Source organism: Piliocolobus tephrosceles, chromosome 12, assembly GCF_002776525.5.
Source record: "Piliocolobus tephrosceles isolate RC106 chromosome 12, ASM277652v3, whole genome shotgun sequence".
Lineage (NCBI taxonomy): Eukaryota > Metazoa > Chordata > Mammalia > Primates > Cercopithecidae > Piliocolobus > Piliocolobus tephrosceles.
In genome coordinates, this window is record NC_045445.1 from 540,275 (window position 1) to 564,319 (window position 24,045).

The 24,045-nt window shown below is 36.6% G+C and overlaps 1 protein-coding gene across 3 annotated transcripts in view; it reads right to left on the reverse strand.

The window, feature by feature from the left end:
- Window positions 1–344: 344 nt before the first annotated feature.
- BRCC3 (BRCA1/BRCA2-containing complex subunit 3) overlaps window positions 345–24,045 on the reverse strand; it is a 47,454-nt gene continuing 23,753 nt past the window's right edge. For 2 of the 3 annotated variants that reach the window (XM_023193633.2, XM_023193634.1), the window contains exons 8-11: window positions 13,607–13,738; window positions 13,017–13,060; window positions 9,960–10,129; window positions 7,000–8,829 (exon numbers count right to left, since the gene is read on the reverse strand). In XM_023193633.2, coding sequence (XP_023049401.1) covers window positions 9,978–10,129; window positions 13,017–13,060; window positions 13,607–13,738 — 328 coding nt within the window. In that variant the 3' untranslated portion in view covers window positions 7,000–8,829; window positions 9,960–9,977. Of the gene's footprint in view, window positions 3,454–6,999; window positions 8,830–9,959; window positions 10,130–13,016; window positions 13,061–13,606; window positions 13,739–24,045 lie in introns of those variants that run through there. The other variant, XM_023193632.3, reaches the window with a different exon arrangement.

The window sequence follows — 24,045 nt, forward strand, 5'->3', positions numbered from 1 at the left end:
TTGTTTCCTTGCATGCCTCATAATTTTTTGTTTAAAACTGGACATTTTGATGTTATAATGTGGTGACTCTGGAAATAAGATGTCCCTCTCCCCAGGGTTTGCTGTTGTTGTTGTTGATTTAGTGAATCATTAAATCATGGTATTGCCACCTATCTAGGAGAGTAAGCTTCAATTATAAATTATGAAACCTATACAACATATTAAATTTTTAGAATTATGTTATTTGAAGAAATCCACATGCAAAACTATAAGATGCATTAATACTAGAAATGAATAACAAATTAAGAGAAAAGCAAAAGGACTATTAAAAATTATAGTTCTTTTGAGGAAATTATAGGTTTCTCTTCACATTTTTCAAGTTTCCTTTATTATATTTTGTGATTTTAAAAATTGGACATTTTAATTTTATATTAAGAAAGTAATCAAGTCATTGTAGAAATTCAAAAAACAATTTACAGAAGAGTTCAAAGTGAAAAATAAGACTCCCTCCTGGCCTTAAGCTCAGTCACCAGAGGTAATGAGCTAGTTAGCATTTTCTCATGTAGCCTTTCAGACATTGTACATTATATGTAGATTTTAAAAAGTAACTTGTTGTGAACTTACCAAAAAGTTGGAGGAATAGTACAAAGAACTCCCATGTTCACTTCATCCAGATTGTTCAATTGATAACACTTCACATTTCTGCAGTGTGTGTGTACCACCATTATCATATGGCTTTTTCTTAACCATTTGAGACCAAGTTGCAGACATGTTCCATCACTCCTAAACACTCCAGTGTTCAAGTCTCAAAAACAAAGACACTCTTGTACATAACTACTACATTGTCAAAAAAAGGCCAAGCCCAAGAGTGATTGATTTGGCTTCTAAAGTAATGACATGTCCTTTTAAGATTAAGTTTGTTACCTACATAGACAGCAAGAGGAAGATGGGCCAAAGGTGCCAGCTCCCTATATCCTTGTTCCCTGCACCAAACAGGACAACTTCTGAAAGTTGCTGCACCAGTTATGGGACACCCCATTGCTGAGGAGCCCCTTTTAGACTGCAGCTAGCAGTTTTATATTCTGTAGCTATACCCTGAATGGGGCAGGGCAGATAGCCTCAGACCTCAACAGTACTCAGGAGATGAGAAATTGTCTGTCTCAGTGATGGCCTCCCAGGAGAGTTTAGGTGGTTAGAGATAGCCTTGAAACAGCACCTCATCACCCTCCCATCCTCTTGTGTTCTGGGAGGATCACAATACATCCTGCCAAGACTCAGATAACTTGCAATTCAAGCCTAGCTTGCATAGATATATGCATGCCAGGTCACAAGGGCACCATGGCAGATCCACTCTCTACAACTCCATCCCTTACTTTTCAAATAGCTAGTTAAGAATTCTCAGGAGCATAGGCCACCCCATCAAATGTACTCTAATTAATCGTGCTTATAGAAGCCTTAACCAAATTCTGATTATTTTGGGCAACATATACAAGAATGCTTCTCTAATTAGGCCCACTTGGAGGATACACTGAAGCTAGGCTCCCCAACTGGAGTCAAGCCAGTTAAATATTTCATTAACCCAGGTGCAGTAAGGGATGCTGACAGTTGCACATATCCTGCCTTGACTGACCAGCAGGAAGTCCTGGGTAATGTGTTATTGTCCCATTACCATGTACATTAGAGATAACAGACCAGTTTGTGTGTGGCACACTAGTACAGGTAGCTTCTTATTCACATAAGAAGTTGTAGTGACCTCAGCAGTGCCATTGTGCTGAGTTGGGATCAGGGTCCAATTCTATTAAGCTCTTGTACAAAAGAGTTTTGTCAGTTTCCAGAAAGTTAATCTCATTCTATCATTTTGAATTGAGGCTACTTGAGTCAGCAGTTCCTGGGAAGTTTCTGAGAGTCCTTAGATTAAGATTTGTTGGCCAGCCATTGAGTTGAAAGTGGTGATGGCAATCTGGGGTAAATTGTCCAGAGGCTCTGCAGGCAAGTAGCTGAGATGTTGGCCCCTCCCTCCACCTCTGCCTTCACAGAGTTTAAAGTGTGCTCTCTCCACCCGTCAAGACTGTTGCCCTCCTTTCACAGCCATGTGATTGATGTTATCAGTCCTTGCAGCAGTCACTTCACCCTTTTCCAGTCCTCTCCTTGTCTTACCTACACCTTGCTCCTAAATTGTGTATTAGTCCATTTTTGCATTGCTACAAAGGAATACCTGAGGGTGGATAATTTATAAAGAGGTTTAAATGGCTCACAGTTCTGCAGGTTGTACAGGAAACATGGCATCAGCATCTGCATCTGATGAAGGCCTCAGGAGGCTTACAATCATGGTGGAAGGCAAAGAGGGAACTGATGTATTACATCATGAGTGGGAGCAAAGCGGCAAGGATGTGCTACTCTTTTAAACAACCAGATCTCACATGAACTCAGAGCAAGAACTCACTCAGCATCGTGAGGACAGCACCACGGTATCCATGAGGGATCTGCCCTGATGACCCAAATGCTTGTCACTAGGCCCGCCTTCAACACTGGAGATCACATTTCAACATGAGATTTGGAGGGGACACACATGCAAACCATATCAACTTGTCCCTGATGGCCCAGCACTTCTTTCTTTGTATCCCTTCTACCTGTAACATCTCTAATCTCTGATGCATGGAGCACCATCATCTCAGGATCATTATCGTCAATGTCTGTAACTATCCAAATCCAGCAAGCATACTCAGGTGGTAAAAGGAGTACCAGGTTAGAATCACTAACCCTTGGCTCCTTTTTGCTACCCCAAATCCCAGTGGCCCATGGTCCTAGAAGTAGGCAGGAAGGAACAAAGGTAGAGTGAGGATTAATTATGCAGTGCTAATTACACTTGTTTCGTTTGGTCTCTTACAGCCATCTAAGCTTCTTCCTCCTTCCCCACTTCATAATTAAATATTACATTTTGATAGGTATCCTTCTGTCACATTTATAGCCCAAACTGACTGTCATACGTGTGTGTTACACTGGAGGCTGAGCCTTGGCCATCCAACTGTCCTTTCAGTTTTTCCTTTGAGTCCATGCCATCTTTCAATAGTGCCTGCTGCCTGGGCAGCACAGATCTGATGAGTGTGTGGATTCCAGGGAAGTTCATCCTCAGGCTCCTGGGTCTTGTGCCATCTGCTGCTGTAACGTTTGTCTCACAGAGGCTGAAACATGACCATCCAGTCATCTTGCTGAAAACTTCCTAAGTCTAGTAACAGATTTAGACATCCAGATACAGGAAACTCAGAGATCCCCAAATAGATACAATTCAAACTGTACAAGGAGTTGAGTCTTTTTTCCTTTTAAACAAAAGCAGACATTACAATAACCAATAGCTGTTGCAGACCAGGAGCTCATTTTATCTCCTTCGCAGGGAGCTTAGGGAGCACAGGTCAGAGTGGAAGAGGCCAGCCTGCAGGGTCAGCTGGAGCTGCAGGAAAGTTTCTTCTTTTGTGTCTTTTAAAAAAAAAAAACAGTTTTATTGAGACATAATTTACATACAACACAATTCGCCCATTTAAAGTGAACAATTTAATGGCTTTTAGTATAGTCATTGACCTGTACAACCATCACTGCACTCAACTTAGAATATTTTCATCACCTCAAAAAGAAACCTCATCCCTCTTAGCCATCAACCCTCTATCCCTGCTCCTCCTACCCCTCATTCCTTTTTATGGCCAAATAAAATTCCATTAAAGAACAGACCACATTTTGTTTACCCATTCATTCGTTGATAGACATTTGGGTTGTCTAGTTTTTGTTTAAATTTCTGTCTTCAGTTCTGTGGGATATACACCTAGAAATGCAATTGCTAGGTCTTATGGTAATTCTGTGTTTAACTTTAGGAGGAGCCATCAGCCAATTTTCCAAATTGATTATACCATTTTATATTCCTACCTGTAGTGTACAAGAGTTCCAATTTCTCCACACCCTCACCAACACTTGTTATTCTCTTACATTTTTATTCTGGTTAGTATAAAGTCATATCCCATGATTTTTATTTCTCTGGTGACTAGTAATGTCAAGCATCTTTTCATGTGCTTCTTCGTAATTTGTAGGTCTTCTTTGGAAAATTTCTATTTCGCTCCTTTGCCCATTTTTGAATTGTGCTGTTTGGTTTTTGTTGTTTTCAGTGTTCTTTATATATTTTGCATACTAGACTCTTATACATAGGATTTGCAAATATTTTCTGCCATTGTCCTGATGTCTTTGAATGCACAAAATTTTCTAACTTTCATAAATTCCAATTTGCCTATTTTTTATTTGTTGCTTGCACTTTTGGTGTCATATCTAAGAATCCATTGCAAAAACCAAGATCATAAAGATTTACTACTGTTTTCTTATAAAGTTTTTATTGTTTAGGCTCTTGAATTTAAGTCTTCAATACATTTTGAGTTAATATTCATATATTGTGTGGGGTCTCGGTCCAACTTCATTATTTTGCACGTGGATATCCACTTGTCCACTCACCAGTTGTTGAAGACTATTCTCTCCCATAGTCTTGCACCCTTGTTGAAAATCAGTTGACTGTAGATGTGTGGGCTTATTTCTGGACTCTCAATTCAATTCCATTTTTAGTGGAGGATTTGAAAATCAGCATCTTGGTGCTAGGTGTGCTCAAAGCCACTGGGTATCAGTTCTAGTCCATCTTGGTGGATGGAGCTGAGAAAAGTATGCACAAATACACATACACATACCTTTCTCAGCTCTGAGATATATATGTATAGGGTTTGTTTGTGTGCATATATATATACACACATATACGTATATGTGTGTATATATACATATATGTGTGTATATACACACACACACACATACACACACACACAATTTTTCCTTTGAAAAATAGTTCATATTAATGAACTCTTTTCCAATTTTAATCCAATACCATGAGATTCATTTTACCCTTCCTCTTTTCCATGCTTTTTTTTGAAACAGTCTCGCTCTGTCACCCAGGCTGGAGTGTAGTGGTGAGATCTCGGCTCACTGCAAGCTGCACCTCCTCGGTTCATGCCATGCTCCTGCCTCAGCTTCCCAAGTAGCTGGGACTACATGCGCCCACCACCACGCCCAGCTAATTTTTTTTTTTTTTTTTTGTATTTTTAGTAGAGACAAGGTTTCACTGTGTTAGCCAGGATGGTCTCGATCTCCTGACCTCGTGATCCACCCGTCTCGGCCTCCCAAAGTGCTGGGATTACAGGCATGAGCCACTGCGCCTGGCCTTTCCATGTTTTCAAATAATTTCTCTGACACTGAGAAACCTAGCTCCCATTTTCCTCAACAGATTTACTTCTTCGATCAATAAATTTAGTTATTTGCCTAATGTAGCGCATTGCTGGCTGCCTCCTCACCCTGAGGGCACTGGCACAACATGGCTTCCACTGGATCTCTCCCCCTGCCCCTCCACCTGACCACGGAGCCACAAAGCTGGAAAGTTTGATACCTCCACGCAGTAATCCCAGCCTGCTTCCTCAGCCATCAGGCACTGACACCTCCATGTACCTGCCCCTCCCCTGACATGCTTATCCTACAAATTATTCAGATTACTAGGTTAGAAAAAGAATTTCAAATTGCTATAACTCTATCAATATAAGTAGTTTAGAAGGTAACGGAGAGAGGTGTTACGAATGTCTATTTGGTTTCTGGTTTGTGCAAATAGATATTACATTCACTATTCACTGAGGTAAGAAATGTTGGAAGGGAATATAGTTTAGATTGAAAACTATGATTTCAGATTTAGATATATTAATTTTTATGTGCCATTAAGGCAGCCAAGTGGAGGCCAGGCACGGTGGTTCGTGCCTGTAATCCTAGCACTTTGGGAGGCCGAGGCAGGTGGATTGCTTGAGCCCAGTAGTTTGCCACCAGCCTGGGCAACGTGGTGGAACCCTGTCACTTCAAAAAAATACAAAAAAATGAATGAGGCATGGTGGTGCGTGCCTGTAGTCCCAGCTACTTGGGAGGCTGAGGTCAGGAGGTCGAGGCTGCAGTGAGCCATGATCATGCCACTGCACTCTAACCTGGGCAACAGAGTGAGACCCTGCCTCAAAAAAAAAAAAAATTAAAAATTTAAAAACCCAACCAAGTGAAATGTCTTGTAGAGAGGTGGAAATGTAGGTCTAGAGTTCAGACAGAGGCGTGGACAAATACAGATTTGTATGTCAACTGCATATAGGTAAGCAAAGATAGAGAAGTCTATGAATGAATTTGAGAAGGAACAGCTAGAGAAGAAAAGAACAACAGGAAGACTAGCCAGAGAAGAAAATAGGAGAAGCCAAGGAAGTAGATTTCAGGGAGGAGTAACCAACTGTGTCAATACTGAGAGGTTCATTAAGGATGGGAGAAGCAACTATTGACTTTCATTGTGTGGAGATCATTGGTGACTTTGGCAGGAGTAGTTTCAATGAAGTGCTGTGGGCAGAGGTCACAGGGCAAGGAGCTGAAATTATAGGAGATAAGAAAACAGAGAGAACAAGTATATACAGTTACCATGAGAGCCTTGGATGTGATTGAATATAGAGAATCTAGTGTTCATAAGGGGATACAGGGTTGTGTAAAGGTAAGCCAGATTGGTGCAGCTGGAAAAATAATGATACATCTTGTTCACACCACTGTTTTTTGTGATGCTCAACACTTTTAAAGACTGGACACTGGGCTAAAAGAAACCTTGGTGGTCAACTACTCTAATCTCATTCTATTCCTAAAGAAAATGAAACCCAGAAAAGGAAAAGGACTTGTGCTAAAGGTTGGCCTGTAAAAATATTCCAATTGTTTTATTCCCCTCAAATTTTCTATCACCCTTTTCTTACTTCATAAAATAGGTACCATACGTCCCAGTTCCTTACTTAAAACTTACAACTTTTCATTTTGCAATAATTATATACTTATAGGAAGTTGCAAATATAGTACAGAGTCCCATGTATCCGTTACCCAGTTTCCTCCAGTGGTACAGTTTTGTAACTGTAGCACAACTTCATATCCAAGATATTGACAATGATATTATACTGCTATCTAGACTACAGACTTTATTCAATATCACCAGATTTTACATGCATTCATTTGTGTGTATGCAGGTCCATACAACTTCAGCACAGGTATAGATTCATGTGCTTAACCTCATAATCAAATGCTATAATCAACATCATAATCATCATAATCACATAGAACTGTTCCATCAGCACAAAGGAACTCCTTGCGTCATCCCTTTACAGTCATACATATCCCACACCCCCTCCAATTCCTATCCCTGGCAACCATTAATCTGTTCTTCATTTCAATAATTTTGTCACTTCAAGAATATTATATAAATGCAATCACACAGTATGTGACCATTTGAGACTGGCTTTTTTGTTCACCATAATACCCGAGCTACAACCAAGTTCTTGTATCAACAGTTAGTTCCTTTTCATTCCAGAGTAGTATTGCAAGTTATGGATGGTTTGTTTAACCATGTACCTGTTATAGGACATCTGGGTTGTTTCCAGTTTGGGGTTATTACAAATAAAGCTCCTATGAATGTTTGGGTACAAGTACAATATAGATTTTCATTTCTCTGGAATGAATGTCCAAGAGCACAACTGCGGGGTCTTATGTTTAACTTGATTAAAAAATTATGTTTAACTTGATAAGAAATTTATAAACTCCTTTCCAGAGTGGCTATACCATTGTACATTCCTGTTAGCAATGTATAAAATATTCAGTTTGTATCCTCATCGGTATTTGGTATTTTCACTATTTTTTCTTTAGCCATTCAGATAAGTAAGTCATAGCCTCACTGTGGTTTCAATTTGCATTCCCTCATGACTTATGGAGTTTAACAGCTTTTCATATGCTTACTTGCCATCTATAGATCCTCTTCAGTGAAACATCTATTCATGTCTTTTGCCCATTTTCTAATTGGACTGTTTGTTTTTATTGTTGAGCTTTTGTGGCTTTTTTTGAGACAAGGCCTCACTCTGTTACACAGGTTGGAGTGTGGTGGTGTGATCGTAGCTCAATGCAGCCTCAAACTCCTGGGCTCAAGTGATCCTCCTGTCTCCCTAGTAGCTGGGACTAGTGATGTGTGTCATGGTGCCCAGCTAATTTTTTTTTTTTTTAATTTTTTGTAGAGACAGAGTCTCACTGTCTTGCCCAGGCTGGTCTGGAACCCCTGACCTCAAGCACGCCTCCTAAAGTGGTGAGATTAAAAGCATGGGCTACCATGCCTGACTACAGTTGAGTTTTTAGCACACTTTATATATGCCAAATTGATCAGATATAGGGTTTGCAAATTCATCTCAATCTGTAGCTTATCTTTTCCTCTTCTTAAATTACAAGTTTTAAAATTTTTAAGAAGTCCAATATATCAGTTTTTGTCTTTTATGGATGTGCTTTTGGGGCAAAGTCCAAGAACTTGTCACCTAGCCCAAGATCCTGAAGCTTTTTCTCCTGTGGCTTTTTTCCAAGTTATATAGTTTTATGCATTACATTTAAGTCCATTATACATTTTGAGTTAAATTTTATATAAGATGTGAGGTTTAAGTAGAGGTTCTTTTTTCTCCTCGCTATGGGTGTCTAATTGCTCCAGCATAATTTGTCAGAAAGACTATTTTTCCTCCATTGAAATGCTTTTGTACTTTTTCAGAATCAGTTGAGCATATTTATATGGGTTTATTTCTGGGTTCTCTCATCTGTTCCATTGATCTATGTGTCTGTTCCTCTGCCAATACCATCTATCTTGATTACTATAGCTTTTTAGTAAGTCTTGAAGTCAGGTAATGTGAGTCCTCCAAGTTTTTCTTCTTCAAAATTGATTTAGCTTAAGTAACTTTATACTGGATATTTTCATCTTTCCTATAGGGAAATAAAAAGAATAGAGAAGAACAGTGGCTGTGGGAAATTAGGAACAATATAGTATATACATTCCATATGCTCAAGGCTAGTGGTTTTCAAATGTGAGTATGTCCCAGAATCAGCTAAGGAGTTCATGCAGATTTCTGGGTTTTATCCCCAGAGATAGGGTTTGACCTTCAAGTGATTCTGATGCAGGTAGTTCTGGACAACACTTTGAAATTTGAAAAATAAGAAGGATAAACAAAAACCAAAAACAGCCTTTATCACTTAACTTCCAGTATCCAACAAGCATACTTTGTTTCCAGTATGCAACAAGCACACAGAAAAGTATGTCTTTTCTGAAGACACATTTATCATTTGTGCTTTTACATGATAAGAGTAATGCAACCAAACTTTTTAAAAGCATGATTTTTATTACATCCTAAATCCTAAATGTTTCTGGAGAAACACATTTATACTATAATGGAAATTCCTAGGCAGATAGGATCTGCTCAGTAGGAATTTACTTCAGAGTCAAATATGCTAGAACTCATGTTTGTTTAAAAAGAGTACCTTCAGAGATTCAATGTTTGATAGGTATCTCAGAACATATATTTTAGAAATCAAGAAGGAAGACACTGCCCTCTCAATGAGGGCATAGAGGGTTAGGGTTAGGGTTAGGGTTAGGGTTAGGGTTAGGTGCTTCCTTCTACCGACACTAGATTTATTATTTGCTTGTCCAACATAAGCATCATACCTACAAAATTGAAACATAAAATATTCTAGCGAGTGAATGTATTTGAAAATGAAAATAAAGGCTTCCAAGTTAAAAGAAAGGGAAATATGTTTAAAATATACTCCCCAGACATTTTATTCTAAGATATTCCTTGCCGATGTACCACCTATAGCCTTTTTAAAAATAACTTTCATATTCTACTTAAATTCTCTTGCATAAGGTCCTTAAAGGTCAGTTATAGGTAGGAGGGTTCAGTGAACTCTAATTAAACTGTCAGGAAGACATCCTGTGCTGATTGTATGTGAAAACTTATCTACTGGGATATAAAAAGAACTACTCTATTGTCTGCCTGGATGTGAGTTGTGTGCATTTTCAGACTGTGTTTAGTACACAAATTGAAAAAGAAGTTTTTTACCCCATTTTGTCTCCTGATTTATTCTAGAGAAGAAAGTTCTTGCATAAGCTCTTCCTTTTCTTGTTGCAATTCCTGCAAATGCTGTTGGTTTTGCTCCAGTCTGTCCTCCAGCCACTGTAGGAGAGGCCCGCTAACTGCCGACATCTGACTGCACAGATTCTTGGTAAACACTTCAATAGGAAAAATAAAGATGAGAATAATTGTGGAAAAGCACCATCCACTAGCATCTTCCCACTCCATCACCAGCAGACCCCCAACCATGAGCACAGAAAGAAAGGGTTGGAGAAGGAAGTAGAAAAAGTGTAATAAGTAGGACTGGTAAACAATTTTTCCGGGCTCAGCCAGGGGAAAAACAGAAGAGCTGAGCATAGAAAATACCCATTCTGAGGCTATCTTGAATCCATAAGCCAGAGGGAAGCGTGGCAGAAAGATGGCCAGCTCTTTACTCCCTTAGGCAAAAGGGCTAAGAGCCACAAAAGGGTTCCTTTCCCCAGCCTTTCAGACCTTCCCTTGCTATAAACCATCAAAACCTCCTAATGGGCCAGAAGTCTGCCTTCTGCAACTTACGTTTCCAGAGCGCCCTGTAGGCATATAAACATTATGTATATTGCAGAGGAATGAAGAGTAAGGGAGTTACCATCTTTTATGCTTTACTGTGAATGTTCAGCTTCATGGTAAGACAAAGATTCTAAGGTACTCTTTTAAAACAAATTCCATCTAATGTAAGTATCTTTTTCTCTCTCATAATATGCGACTGTCACTGAAATGACCACTGTCCAGTTTTTTGCTATTTTAAAGACTGCAGTTAAGTGAAATTGCTAGATCTAAGTACATGTACACTTTAAAACTAATTATCCAGTATTTTCCAGATTGTACTAAATTATATCTCCAGGAACAGTGAGACTGTTCACTTCCCTCACATCCTCACCTAATAGTCTCTCAATTTAATCTTTGAAAAGGTGAAAAACTGATCATCTTATCTTAATCCATACTTCTTTTAAAGATAATAATAAATATTTTTATTTTTGTAGGGGCCCATAAAAGTCTTTAATTTTTATTTAGTCAGTCTTTCCTTTTGTGAGTTCAGGTTTTCACATTATACTTAGGCCATCATCTCCCTCTGTTGCTACATGATGTCTAAATACACAGGCTCCCCTTTGCCTTCTGTAACGAGTAGAAGTAGCCTGAAGCCCTCACCAAATGCAGGTGCCAGCATCATGCTTCTCGTTCAGTCTGCAAAACTGTAAAGCCAAATAAACCTCTTTTCTTTATATATTACCCAGCCTCAGGTATTCCTTCATAACAACACAAAATGAACTAAGACATCCCATGTAACCAGTGCTAGTCAAGATACATACCATTTCCACCACCCTCAAACAATCCCCTCTGCAGTTCCCTTTGTATCCAATGCCCCTTCATCCCTGGGCCCAGGCAGCTACCACACCATAGATTAGTTTTGCTTATTCTTGAATTTGGAACCATGGAGTATGTAGCCTTTCATGTGATGCTTCCTTCACCTGGCACAATGTTCTTGACACTCATCCTGTTTGTTCATGTTTCAGTAGTTTGTTCTTTTTATTGTTGAGTTGTACTCCATTACACGGATATATCACAGTTTATCCATTCACCCACCGATGTACATTTGTGTTGTTTCTACCTTTTGGCTATTGTGAATAATGCTGCTGTAAACATTTGTATACAGGTTTTTCTTTGAGCAGCTGTTTTCGACTCTTTGAGGTATATACCTAGGAAAGGAACTGGTATGACATATGGCAAATATAATTGCCAACCTCTTTTCTAAAGTGGTTGTAGCACAATAGTAAAAGTTTAAATATATCTGGATTTTATTTTTTGTGTAGGGTATTAGGTAGGAATCTATTTTCCCCCAATTGGAAATAAAAGAATGTTAACTCCATGAAGGTTAAGACTGTCTCTTTTGTTCAACACTGTACCTCAGTGCCTAGAATAGCACTCAAATGTTTCCTGAATGAACAAAGAAGTGAACTGTCCCAATCCTATTTAGTAAATAATTCATGCTTTTTTCATTTATTTAAAGTAATATCTTTGTTAAATATAAATTCTTATATATACATAGGCCTATCTCTGGACTCTGTTCAGTTCCAGTGATCTATTTGTTTATTTTGAGCTATTATTTATACTTTTTAAATTACTGTGGCTTTAGAATATGGTTATATATCATATATTATCAACTTTTAACTTTGTCATGTTTTATACTGAGACCAAAATTATGGGACAGATAGACCAAGCCATTTCTCCTTTTCTTTGAAAAGTAACTGCCTGTAACACTCAAAAGCCTCCCTTTCTTCCTCACTGGTGACTTTGCAAGTAACTGGGGAAGAGTGCACAGAATGACCCAGAAGTCAGGGTTACTCAGACAGAAAGTGTGGCTGGGGAAATGTGTATGTTAGGGACAAGTGAATTAGTATAAATATTGTATTCAGCTTTTTGTTCCTTTGCCTTGTATAAAAATTACTTTTATATTTATTGACATCAAAATATTTTCTCCCTCATGCCTTCCCTTTTATCTGTCTATCTGTCTATCCATCCATCTCTTTCAATTCCCACCATGACAGGCCCTGGTAGTGTTATGCTGGAACCAATTCATGCCAGCTCACAAAAGCCAACTATTAAAATTCCAAGAAGTTTGTAAGCTAGTTGATGCCATGTTAGTTGCTTGAAACCAGCCATGCCAGGGGCATTACACCACGGAAACCACCAAACGCAACAAATCAGGGTCCTCCTGCTCCTTGAGAACTGGTTGTTAAACGTGTGCCAGTGTATCACTGAGTAGGTCTATCATAAAGCTCTTTCCTGTCTTTCCTCCTGTCTTACTCTAAGCTGTATTTATAGTATTCATGGATCCCCAGAGTTCAAAAGAAATGCTGGGGTCAGGATCAGGAAAACCCTTAGGAAAGGAAGTCTGAGGACAACTTGTACCCATCATTTTACTCACTTAAACTAAATTTGCTTCTGTCAGCTGAGTATTTCAGGGAAATACTCAGAAAAAATGCTGAGTACTCAAGAAAAAATTCTTACCCGAGCCATTATGGATCTTGGTTACTGAGTCCAGATGTGTAAGGCTAAAAGATAAAATAGAGTAGGTTAGTGGCAAAGCAGCACTGAAGGGAAAGCAAAATGACCATGGACTATACCAACCATAAACTGCTTCACACCGTTGCCAACTGTATTAGATGAATATGTAGTATTTAAATCCCCAATATTAACTTCCTGATGATTTGGGGGATGTGATTTTATTCAAAGATAATTCAAAGTGATAATTTTGAAATTGTTGTCTCTCACCAAAGCTCTGACTTAGTACAAATTTATTGGGCAAAACCTAGTGCTTGGCAACAGGATTAAGATGTTGTGGATTATCTTCTTTTCTCAACCAAAAAAGAAAGTATCCTTGCCCTTGAAACATCCAAAGTAAGCAGGAGAAAAACAAATGTTGAAGAAATTATCATACAGTGTGAGAAACATTATGATTGGAGACTGCTAGAAAGCTTTCCCACAGAGGCAAAAGGAAAGGGGCCTCAAGAGTTGAGCTGCTAAAGATAAAAGGACAGAAGAAGAAAAGAGAGACTAGGTCCTGAGAAGTAGAGAAGAGGAGTGAAGAGGGTCTCTACCTGTGGATCCTCCTATACGCATCCTGCTCCTCCTGGCACAGGATCTTGGGCAGCTCTACTGCTGATTCAAGGCACACTTTCCCGATAGTAACATGAGGTACAATATGGATTGGGATTTCGATTCTCTCATACCTGTGAGGCAATCAGTTCAGGTCAGTTTTTAAACCCTGAGTTGTCACAATCAGAAGTTCTCTACAGTTTTAATTGAAAGTTTGGAATATGGCGTACTTCAAAGATTAAGCATTGTGTAATTCATTTAGTGACGCAACTTCAAAGTGGATAGAGTTCAAACCGGGTTTGTCTGGAGAACAAACTAAAAGCCCGTTTGCAGAGCCAGTATTCCCTAGTCCCATAGAGAATGTAAGGCCACTTCTGTAAATTTAAGAGAAGCCTTGAAAGCTCAAGGTCCTTAGGTCTGCTCCCCAGTCAGGGGAAATAGCTAATTAATACTGTTTTTAGTCAAGAAGTTGCCAGTGAGGTTTAACAAATTAATCACAAAAGTCTGGAGAAGAGGAACTACAGACTCTTCAATGACTCCATCACATTCATTATGTAGGTGGGATTACTCACTTGTTCTAACTCAGTGTTTACCAGTGGCCCTCACTTTCCATTTTCTCCCCTGGGGGGAAATAGGTAAGAAATTCACAAATATTCACATGTTCATGCTAGAGTGGGAGAAACAGAAATGTTTGTTACTAAGGCCAACCAGTCTACCTCTACCCAGTTATCACCCCAAATACACCTAAACTCTACCTACCAGCAGGTTCAGTGGAGAATTCAGGTTGAAGGCCCCTGGCACTGTGAGGCCCCACTGGCACATGGTGGTAAGGCAGCTTAAGATCTAGCTTCCCCATCCCAGCAGAACATGCCTAGTCCCCATACCACAACCTAGATGGCACACAAATGATGGGGCATTACAAGTCCTCCCCTCCCCACACCCAAGTAGTCAGGGTATGCTTCCATCTAAAATCATATATTTTCAGTCTGAAGAACTTTTAATGTTTCTTGTAGTGAATTCTCCAGATTGTGCCTGCTTTTTTCCATAAAAATGTCTGGTTTGTCTTAATATAAAAATTCTGGGATTAATAGCTTTTTTCTTCATGCACATTAAAGATGTCACCCCATCATCTTCCAGCCTCCCAGGGTTCTGATGAGAAGTCAGTCATCATTCTTATCATTTTATTGCTCCACTATTTGTAATATATCTTTTATTCCTTTAGCTGCTATAATGTACCTATTTTAGTTTGCTTGTATTCATATTGCTTTTGATTGGCTGAGATTCATGAATCTATGGGTATGAATCAGTTTTTAGAGAATTCTTAGCCACTATCTCTTTAGGCATTCTTTGTCTACTTCTGGTGCTCCAATTACATGTAAATTAAAATGGTTCATACTGCTTCACAGTTTTGTCACACACTATTCTGCTATTTCATTCTCTCTCTTTTTTTTTTTAACTCTTTGCTTCACTTAGGGTATATTTTATTGACATTTGTGCTCACTGATCCCTTCTGCTATACCTGAGTCTGCTGCTAGTCCCTCCGATGATTTCTTAATTTTAGGTATTTTCCACTTTTACAATGTCCATTTGGGTTTTTTTTCTTTTTAATGTAATTGTGCTTAAAAAATAAAATTTACTATCTTAACCATTTTAAGTATACAGTTCAGTAATGTAAGTATATTAACATTGTTATGAAACAGATCTTCAAAATATTCTCATCTTGCAGAACTGAAACTCTATACCCATTAAACAACTCCCCTTTCTCCCTTCTTCCAGCCCCTAGTGACCACCATTCTACTTCGTATATCTATGATCATTAGACACCTTATATAAATAGAAAAATGCTGCATTTGTTCTTTTGTGAATAACTTATTTCACTTAGCATAATATTCTCAGGGTTCCTTCATGTCACAGGTTGTAACAGGTTTTCCTTTATTTTTAAGTTTGGATAGTATTCCATTATATGTTACATTGCATTTTGTTGGTCCATTCATCCATTAATGGACATGTGGGTTGCTTTTACCTCTAGACTATTATGAATAATGCTGTGAACATAGGTATGTAAATACCTATTTGAGATCTTGCTTTTAATTCTTTTGGATATATAACCAAGAAGTGAGACTGGTGGATCATATAGTAGATCTATTTTTAAGTTTTTAAAGAAACCACATGCTTATTGCACCACTTTACAATCTCAACAATAATGTTCAAGGGTTCCAACTCCTCCATATTCCCAACATTTGTTATTTTCTGATTTTGTTAGATAGTTGCTGTCATAATGGGTATGAGGTGATATCTCATTGTGGTTTTGATTTGCACTTCTCTGACAATTAGTGATATTGAGCACTTTCATGTGCTTATTGGCCAAGAGAAATATCACTTTAAGTCCTTTGCCCATTTTAAAGTCAGGTTTTTTTGTTGTTGAGTGTTGGAGTTCTCTATATATTCTAGATATTAACCACTTATTAAATATATGATTTGCAAATATTTTCTCCCATTCCATAGATTGCCTTTTCACTCATTTGTTTCCTTTTATGCACAGAAGTTTTAAAGTTTGATGTAGTCTCATTTGTCTATTTTTGCTTTTGTTAGCTGTGCTTTTGGTGTCATATTCAAGAAATTATTGTCAAATCCAGTGTCATGAAGCTTTTTCCCTATGTTTTCTGCTAGTTTTGTAGTTTGGGGTCTTATGTTTTGGTCTTTAATTCATTTAAGTTTTACATATGGTGTAAGATAAGGGTCCAGCTTTTTTCTTTTGCATGTGAATATTCCATTTTTCCAACATCATTTATTAAAGAGATTGTCTTTTTCCAATTTAGTGGTGTTGGCATCCTTGTTGAAGTTTGCTTGACCATATATGCAAGGGTTTAAATCTGGGCTCACCATTCTGTTTCACTGATAGCACACGGTTTTGATTACTGTAGCTTTGTAGTTACATTTGAAATCAGGCAGCGTGAATTGTCCAAATTTGTTCTTTTTTGAAATTGTTTTGGCTATTCAAGGTCTCCTGAGATTCCATGTCAACTTTAGGATAGATTCTTCTATTTTTAAAATGGCCAGCCTGGGTGACAGAGTGAGACTCATTTAAAAAAAAAAAAAAAAAAAAAAAAAAAAAAAACCATTGGGGTGTTTACAGTGATTGCATTAAATCTACAGATCACTTTGAGTAGTATGATATCTTAACAATATCGTTATCCAATCCATGAACGTGAGATGTCTCTCCATTTATTTGTATCTGTAACTTCTTTCAGCAACATTTTGTAGTTTTGAATATATAAGTCTTTCACCTCCTTGGTTAAGTTTATGCCTAATTATTTTATTCTTTTTGATATTATTGTAAATGATACTTTCTAAATTTCCTTTTCTGATTATTTGCTGTTAGTATATGCAAATAAAATAGATTTTGGTTTGTTGATTTTTGTATCCTGCGGCTTTCTTTTTGCTTATTAGTTCTAACAGTTTTGTGAGTTTTTCACATATATTTCATGTGTGAACAGAGAGATAAACTTACATCTTCCTTTCCAATGTGGATGCCTTTTATTTCTTGTTCTTGCCTAATTGTTTTGGCTAGGAATTCCAGTCCTGTGTTGAATGCTTATTTTTAAATTGAAGTGTATGCCCTTTTATTTTTGAGTTGTAAGAATTATTTACCTATTCTGGATGCTATACCATTATCATATGTGTAGTCCTCCCTTATCCTTTGTTTTACTTTCCATGGTTTCAGTTATCTGTGGTCAACCACAGTCCAAAAATATTAGATGAAAAATTCTAGAAATAAACAATTCATAAGCTTTAAGTTACAGACCTTTCTGAGTAGCATGATGAAATCTTACACCATCCTGCTCTAACCTGCCCAGGATATGAATCAGCCCTTTGTCCATCTGATCCACCTTGTATATGCTACCTGCCCATTAGTCACTTGGTAACCATCTTGGTTTCAGATTGACTGTCATGGTATTGTAGTTCTTATGTTCAAATAACCCTTATTTTACTTAATAATGGCCCCAGAACATATGAGTAGCAATGTTAGCAGTTCTGCTATGCCAAAGAGAAGTCCTAAAGTGCTTCCTTTATGTGAAATGATGAAAGTATCCAACTTAACTTAAAAAAAAAAGCAAAAACATCATATGCTAATGTTGCTAAGACCTACAGTAAGAACAAATCTTCTATCTTTGAAATTGTGAAAAATATATTGTTATAATTGTTCTATTTTATTATTGGTGTTCTTAATCTCATACTGTGCCTAATTATACTAAACTTTATCACAGGTGTGTATGTATAAGAAAACACGGGGTAATAGGGGTTGGTACTATCTGTGGTTCTTGGCCTCCACTGGGGTTCTTGGAACATATTCCCCAAAGATAAGGGGAGACTGCTTTTTGTAATTTGTCCCTATTTTTCTGATTCTGTAGGTTGTTTTTTCACCTTCTTGATAATGTGCTGTGATGCACTAAAGTTTTTTATTTTTATCAAATCCAATTTATCTGTTTTTTTTCTTCCTTTCTCCCTTGTGCATTTGATGTCATATTTAAGAAACTAGTGCCAAATTGAAGGTCATGAAGATGTACCCCTACGTTTTCTTCTAAAGTTGTATTGTTTTAGCTCTTCTATTTAGATCTTTGATCCATTTTAATTTTTGTATATTGGATGAGGATAGTGGTCCAGCTTTATTCTTTTTGCATGTGGATATCTAGCTGTCCCAGCACCATTTGATGAACTGCCTCTTCACCCTGTTGAATTATCATGGCACAGTTGTTGAAGATCAACTGATGAGAAATGTACAGGTTGACTTATGGACTCACAGTTCTACTGCACTGATTTTTATATCTATCCTTTCTGAAACTCTGTCCCTTTTTTCCCAGTCTTTTCTATCTGTTATCCAGCTTGGATAATTCTGTTGATCTGTCTTCAAGTTTACTGACTCTTTCCTCTGGCATTTCCATTGCATTTTCACTTTTAATCTAGAGTTTAAAAATTTTGGTTATTATATTTTTTCAGTTGTAAAATTTACATTTGCTTCTTTTTATCTTCTATTTCTTATCTGATACGTTTTAAATATTTGTTGCAACATTTTTTGTGACTGATAGCTTGAACATTTTCATAATGGCAGCTTTTAAAGTCTTGTCAGATATTTCCAATATAAGTGCCATCTTGCCTTTTGTATCTGTTGATTATCTTCTCCCATACAAGATGAGATTTCTGTGGTTCTTAATATGTTAAATAATTCTGGTTTATGTCTGGTTATTTTGGATATTAACTTATGAGACTTTGGATCTTGTTTATATCCCCAATTCTGTGGTATTTTAAGTTTTGGGACCCTTCTCCAAACTGCCTGTTATTTACATTCCAGAGTTCACGAATAGCTAGGCTTGGCATTCTTTCCAGAGTATATAGTTGAGTTCAGTGAGATATAGGGGCAGCATGTGTTGATGTCATCTTATGTGTGAAATCATCCAATGCTTTGAAATTTAATAATATATTTCTAAGTAATACCTGCATCAAAGTAAATCACAAGGGTAATAATATCACAAGGGAAATACTTTGAACTGAAGGATAGTTTTTTTAAAAAATAAAAATTATGGATGTACCCAAAGCAGTGCTTAAAGGGATATTTATGGCTCTTTTGAAAAGACTGATACATTTATTAATAAACCCCCACCAAGACTGATCAAGGTAAAAACAGAGAACACAAAAATTACTAATGTAAGGAATAAAAAAGGGGAAATCACTTCGGATCCTATAAACTTTAAAAGGACAGTAAGAAGATATTGTGAACCATGTAAACTAAAGTTCTAGGATAAATTCCTAGAAAAGCACAACTTGCCAAAACTAAAAAGATACAGAAAATCAGAATAATCCTACACATTTTAAAGACACTGAACTTATAATTTAAAACTTTTCACAAAGAAAACTCCACACTGACATTGCTAATCTGTTACATTCTACCAAACATTTAAAGAAAAAACACACAAACCATTTCAGAAAATCGAGATGTGGGAACATTTTCTACTTTGTACTATGCAGCCAGCATAACCATGATATCAAAATCTAGCAAAGATGTTTAAAGAAAAGAAAATTATGGATCTTATTTATGAACAAAGATATAGAATTCCTAAAAAGAGTAGCCTAGTGAATACACTAAAGAGATAATATACAGTGACTAACAAATGCAAAGCTGGGTTAAGATTCAGAAATCAGTTTATGAGACTTACCACATTAAGGCAAATAATCACATGATTATCTTAATAAATGCAGAAGGAGCATTTGATAAAATTCAACATTCAGTCATAAAAAAAGAGGCTTAGAATACTAGGAATACAAGGGAACTTCCTTAATATAATAGAGGCTAACTACAGAAAAGCTAAATTAAACACCAGCGATAACTGGGAAATTTTGAAGCATTTTCTTTACATTTTATGTATAAATTTTACTGGAAGACTGAGCCAGTATAATAAGGCATGAAAGAGAAATAAGAATGTGTAAAGATTGGAAAGGGTGAAATTAAATTGCCCTTGTTTATGGAAGACATGACTGTTTACACAAAAAATCCCAAGGAAATAAAATCTGCAGATAAATCATTAGAATTAATAAGTACATTTATATCCATAAGGCTGCTGGATATAAAGCCAATATACATATATAAATTTGCCATCTAAATAACCAGTACCAACTGGAAAATTATGAAAAGATACTAATTACAATAACATAAAACACCAAATTCCCAAGAATAATTTAAACGAAAAATGTGCACAATCTTTTCAGATGTTTCACAGAAAAATACAAAAGATAGAGAAATTAAAATCTAAATAAATGGAGGAATACATCAAATGGATGAACGGATTCAATTCTATTCCAATCAAATCTCAGCTGACATGTTTCAGCAAGTTTTCTTGTGGAAATCAACAAGCCGATTTTAAAATTTATGTGGGTTTACAAAGGGCCAAGAATAGCCAAGATGGTCTTGAAGAATAACAACAAAGGGGAGAACAAACGTTACCACATATCATCAAGACTTATTATAAAGCTACAGCAATTAATAAAGTGTGTTACTGACACAAGGATAGACACACAGACAAAACAGAATTGCCTAGAGTTCAGAAACATAACCATATATATATGGACAACTGGTTTAAGGCAAAGTGGCAGGGGAGCAATAAATGGTGCCAGGTCAATTAGATATACACATGGGAAAAAGGGAACGTCAACTCACATCCCACATCATATCCTAAAGTTAACACTAAGTAGATTGTAGATTTAAGCATGAATGGTGAAATAATGAAGCATCTCTTTCAGATAGGGAAAGATTTCTTAAATAGTATAGGACACTAAAAAGCACTAGACCGAGAAGATAAAAAGATAATTTGGACTATTATATTAAATAAACAACTTAGGCTCCTCAAATGATACCATTAAGGTAGTGAAAATCAGGTCAGGGTGAGAGTGTAGATACTTGGAATAGGTATAGCTGACAGCTTGTATCCAGAACATATTGGAATTCTTTTGAAGTACTAAGAAAGTTAAAGAAAAATGAATGTGACTTATACATGAGGGGATATCCAAAAAGCCAATAAACATTTGAAAAGGTGTTCAACCTAATTAGTCACTGGGGAAATCCAAATTAAAACCACAATAAGATACTATTGCACACTCACCAGAACTGCAAAAAATGAAAAAGTCAGAAAATACTAATTGTCAGTGAAGCTGTTAAGCCGTGAAAACCTTCATACACTGTTGGCAAGGATGTGAATTTGTATGATAACTTGGAAACTATTCTACTAAAGTGATAACCCAGCAATTCCACTTCTATGTACATACTGAAAAGATATGCATTCACATGTGCAACAGGAGGCTTATGTAAGGATTATTTTCATAGCAGCTTTATTCATAAGAGTCCCAAACTGGAAACAACTGAAATGCCTAACAATATAATATGTAAGTAAATTGTGGTAAATTCCAACAATGAAATATTACACAGCAATAAATAAGAACTACCTACCAATATGCAACATAACAGAGTGAAAGAAGCCACACACAAAGTTGTACTTACCGTATTTTCCCGTTTATATAAAATTCAAAAACAGACAAAATTAATCTGTGTTGTTAGAGGTTAGGATAATGGTTACCTTTGGGAAAAAAACGAGGGCATAACAATTGAGAGGAGCCACAAAGGAGGTTCTATTTCTTGATATGTAATACAGTTTCACAGGCATGTTCACTTTGTAAAAATTCATGGAGCTGATCTGGGTTGTGGTTGCATAGGTGTTTTCATTTTGTGAAAACTGATTGAGCTGGACACTTGTAATTTGTGTACTTTTATGTGTGTTACACTTCAATTGAAAAGCTAACACCAACCAACCAACCAAAGTTTATGACAAAGAAGCTCTAGAGTATGCTAGAGCTCACAGGTCAGAATGTATGTATTAAAATACTAGTTTTGAAATCTACAGCTGAAGGGACACTAAACAAATATTTACTGAACACCACGGGAAAAGTAATAAAAAGGCATACCTTCTTTCAAGGATCTTACAATGTTACTAAAAGAACAAAATATTAAAATATAATACGTATTACAAAAAGGAAGGATATGATTTTATTAAGTTTCCAGGAGGAATGCTTAACTGGGATGGTATCGGGAGTTGAGAATTATCAGAGAAGGATTCCTAAATTTGATCTTCATCTTCAAAAATGACTAGACATAGGCCAGGTGGTATAAGGAAAAAGGAAACTGTAGGCAGAGTGAGCATATGACAGAAAGAGAACATGGCTGGAGAAATAAGCAAACCATGAAGGGCTGCAGGTTGAGGGCTTTATTCTGAGGGCATGAGGGAGCAGGATCATTTTAGAATAGCTACACCATGATACCAAATTGAAAGGAAGCAAAATGGGTGAGTGCTAAAATTAAATAACTTTTAAAAAATAATAAAAATGAAAATACTACTTGGCATCTATGGGATATATTTAAAGCAAAGATCAGTGGAAAATTCACAGCCTTAAGCATTTATATCAATAATAATGAAAGACAAAAAACATACTCATTAAATTCCAAACTCCAAATGCTAAGATAAAGCACAACAAAATGACCAAAATGAAACATAAGGAAGGAAATAACATAAAAGCAAAAGTAGTAAGGTTGGGAATAGAAAAAAAAATAACTAAATAAAAATGAGTGTTTCAGGGAAAAATAACAAAATTGACACACCACTGGCTAACATAACCAAGGGAAAAAAGAAATAGCACAAATATACAAAATATGAAATGACAAGGGGGAGATAACTACTGAAATATAAGACATTTAAAATATGACAGACTATCTGGCAGAGAGATCTCTGTGTAAATAAATTTGCAAACCATACAAAATGAATAATTTCTTAGGAAACTGTACTTTACCAAAATTGACCCCATTACCAAAAGAAAGCATAAACAGATGAATTCTCAGAGGGGAAACAGAGAAATTATCAAGGAACTATCCCACAGAAAAAGGCCTAGTTGATTTCATAGAGGAATTGTCAAAGAACTGATGGTCTCACTGCTACATACATTTCTGTCACAGCCTACACAATGAAAGAAAACTCCAAACAATTCCTCTGAAGCAAATGTAATATACATACCTAAACCTGATAAAGACAGTACAAAAAATTAATATTTCTGATAGCACTTATGATTTTTGATGAAAAAGTACTAAACAAAATATTAGCAAACATAATCCTGTCTTTTTGAGGAACACAAAGTTGGTTAAATAGTAGGAAATCTATAAATATTAATAGGACTAAGGAAAACCATAATTGCCTCTGTAGATACTGAAAAACTTAACAAAATCTAATACCTATTCCTGATGAAAACAGAATAAAAGGGCAAAAGTAGGAATTTATGGATACTTTCTTAATATGAAAAGGATACATACTTTATTCCTGAATACAGAATCTTTCTTAATGAAGAAATGCTACAGGAATTTCCATAAGGATCAGAAACAAAACAAGATTATCTACTATTTCCACTACTATTCAATGTTCTAAAGAAGGTATTAGGCAATGCAGTTATATTTAAGGAGTCAATTAGAGGTTTAGGAATTGGGAAATAAGTAAAACTATTTGCAGATGGGGTGTGATACTTACCTGGAAAGCTCTAGGGAAATAAAGGTATAATTAACTCAAAGAACAAAAGAATTCAGGAAGATAAAAATTTACATACGGTACCAAAACAGAGATATAGACTAATGGAACAGAACAGAGTCCTCAGAAATAATACCACACATCTACAGCCATCTGATCTTTGACAAACCTGAGAGAAACAAGAAATGGGGAAAGGATTCCCTATTTAATAAATGGTGCTGGGAAAATTGGCTAGCCATAAGCAGAAAGCTGAAACTGGATCCTTTCCTTACTCCTTATACGAAGATTAATTCAAGATGGATTAGAGACTTAAATGTTAGACCTAATACCAT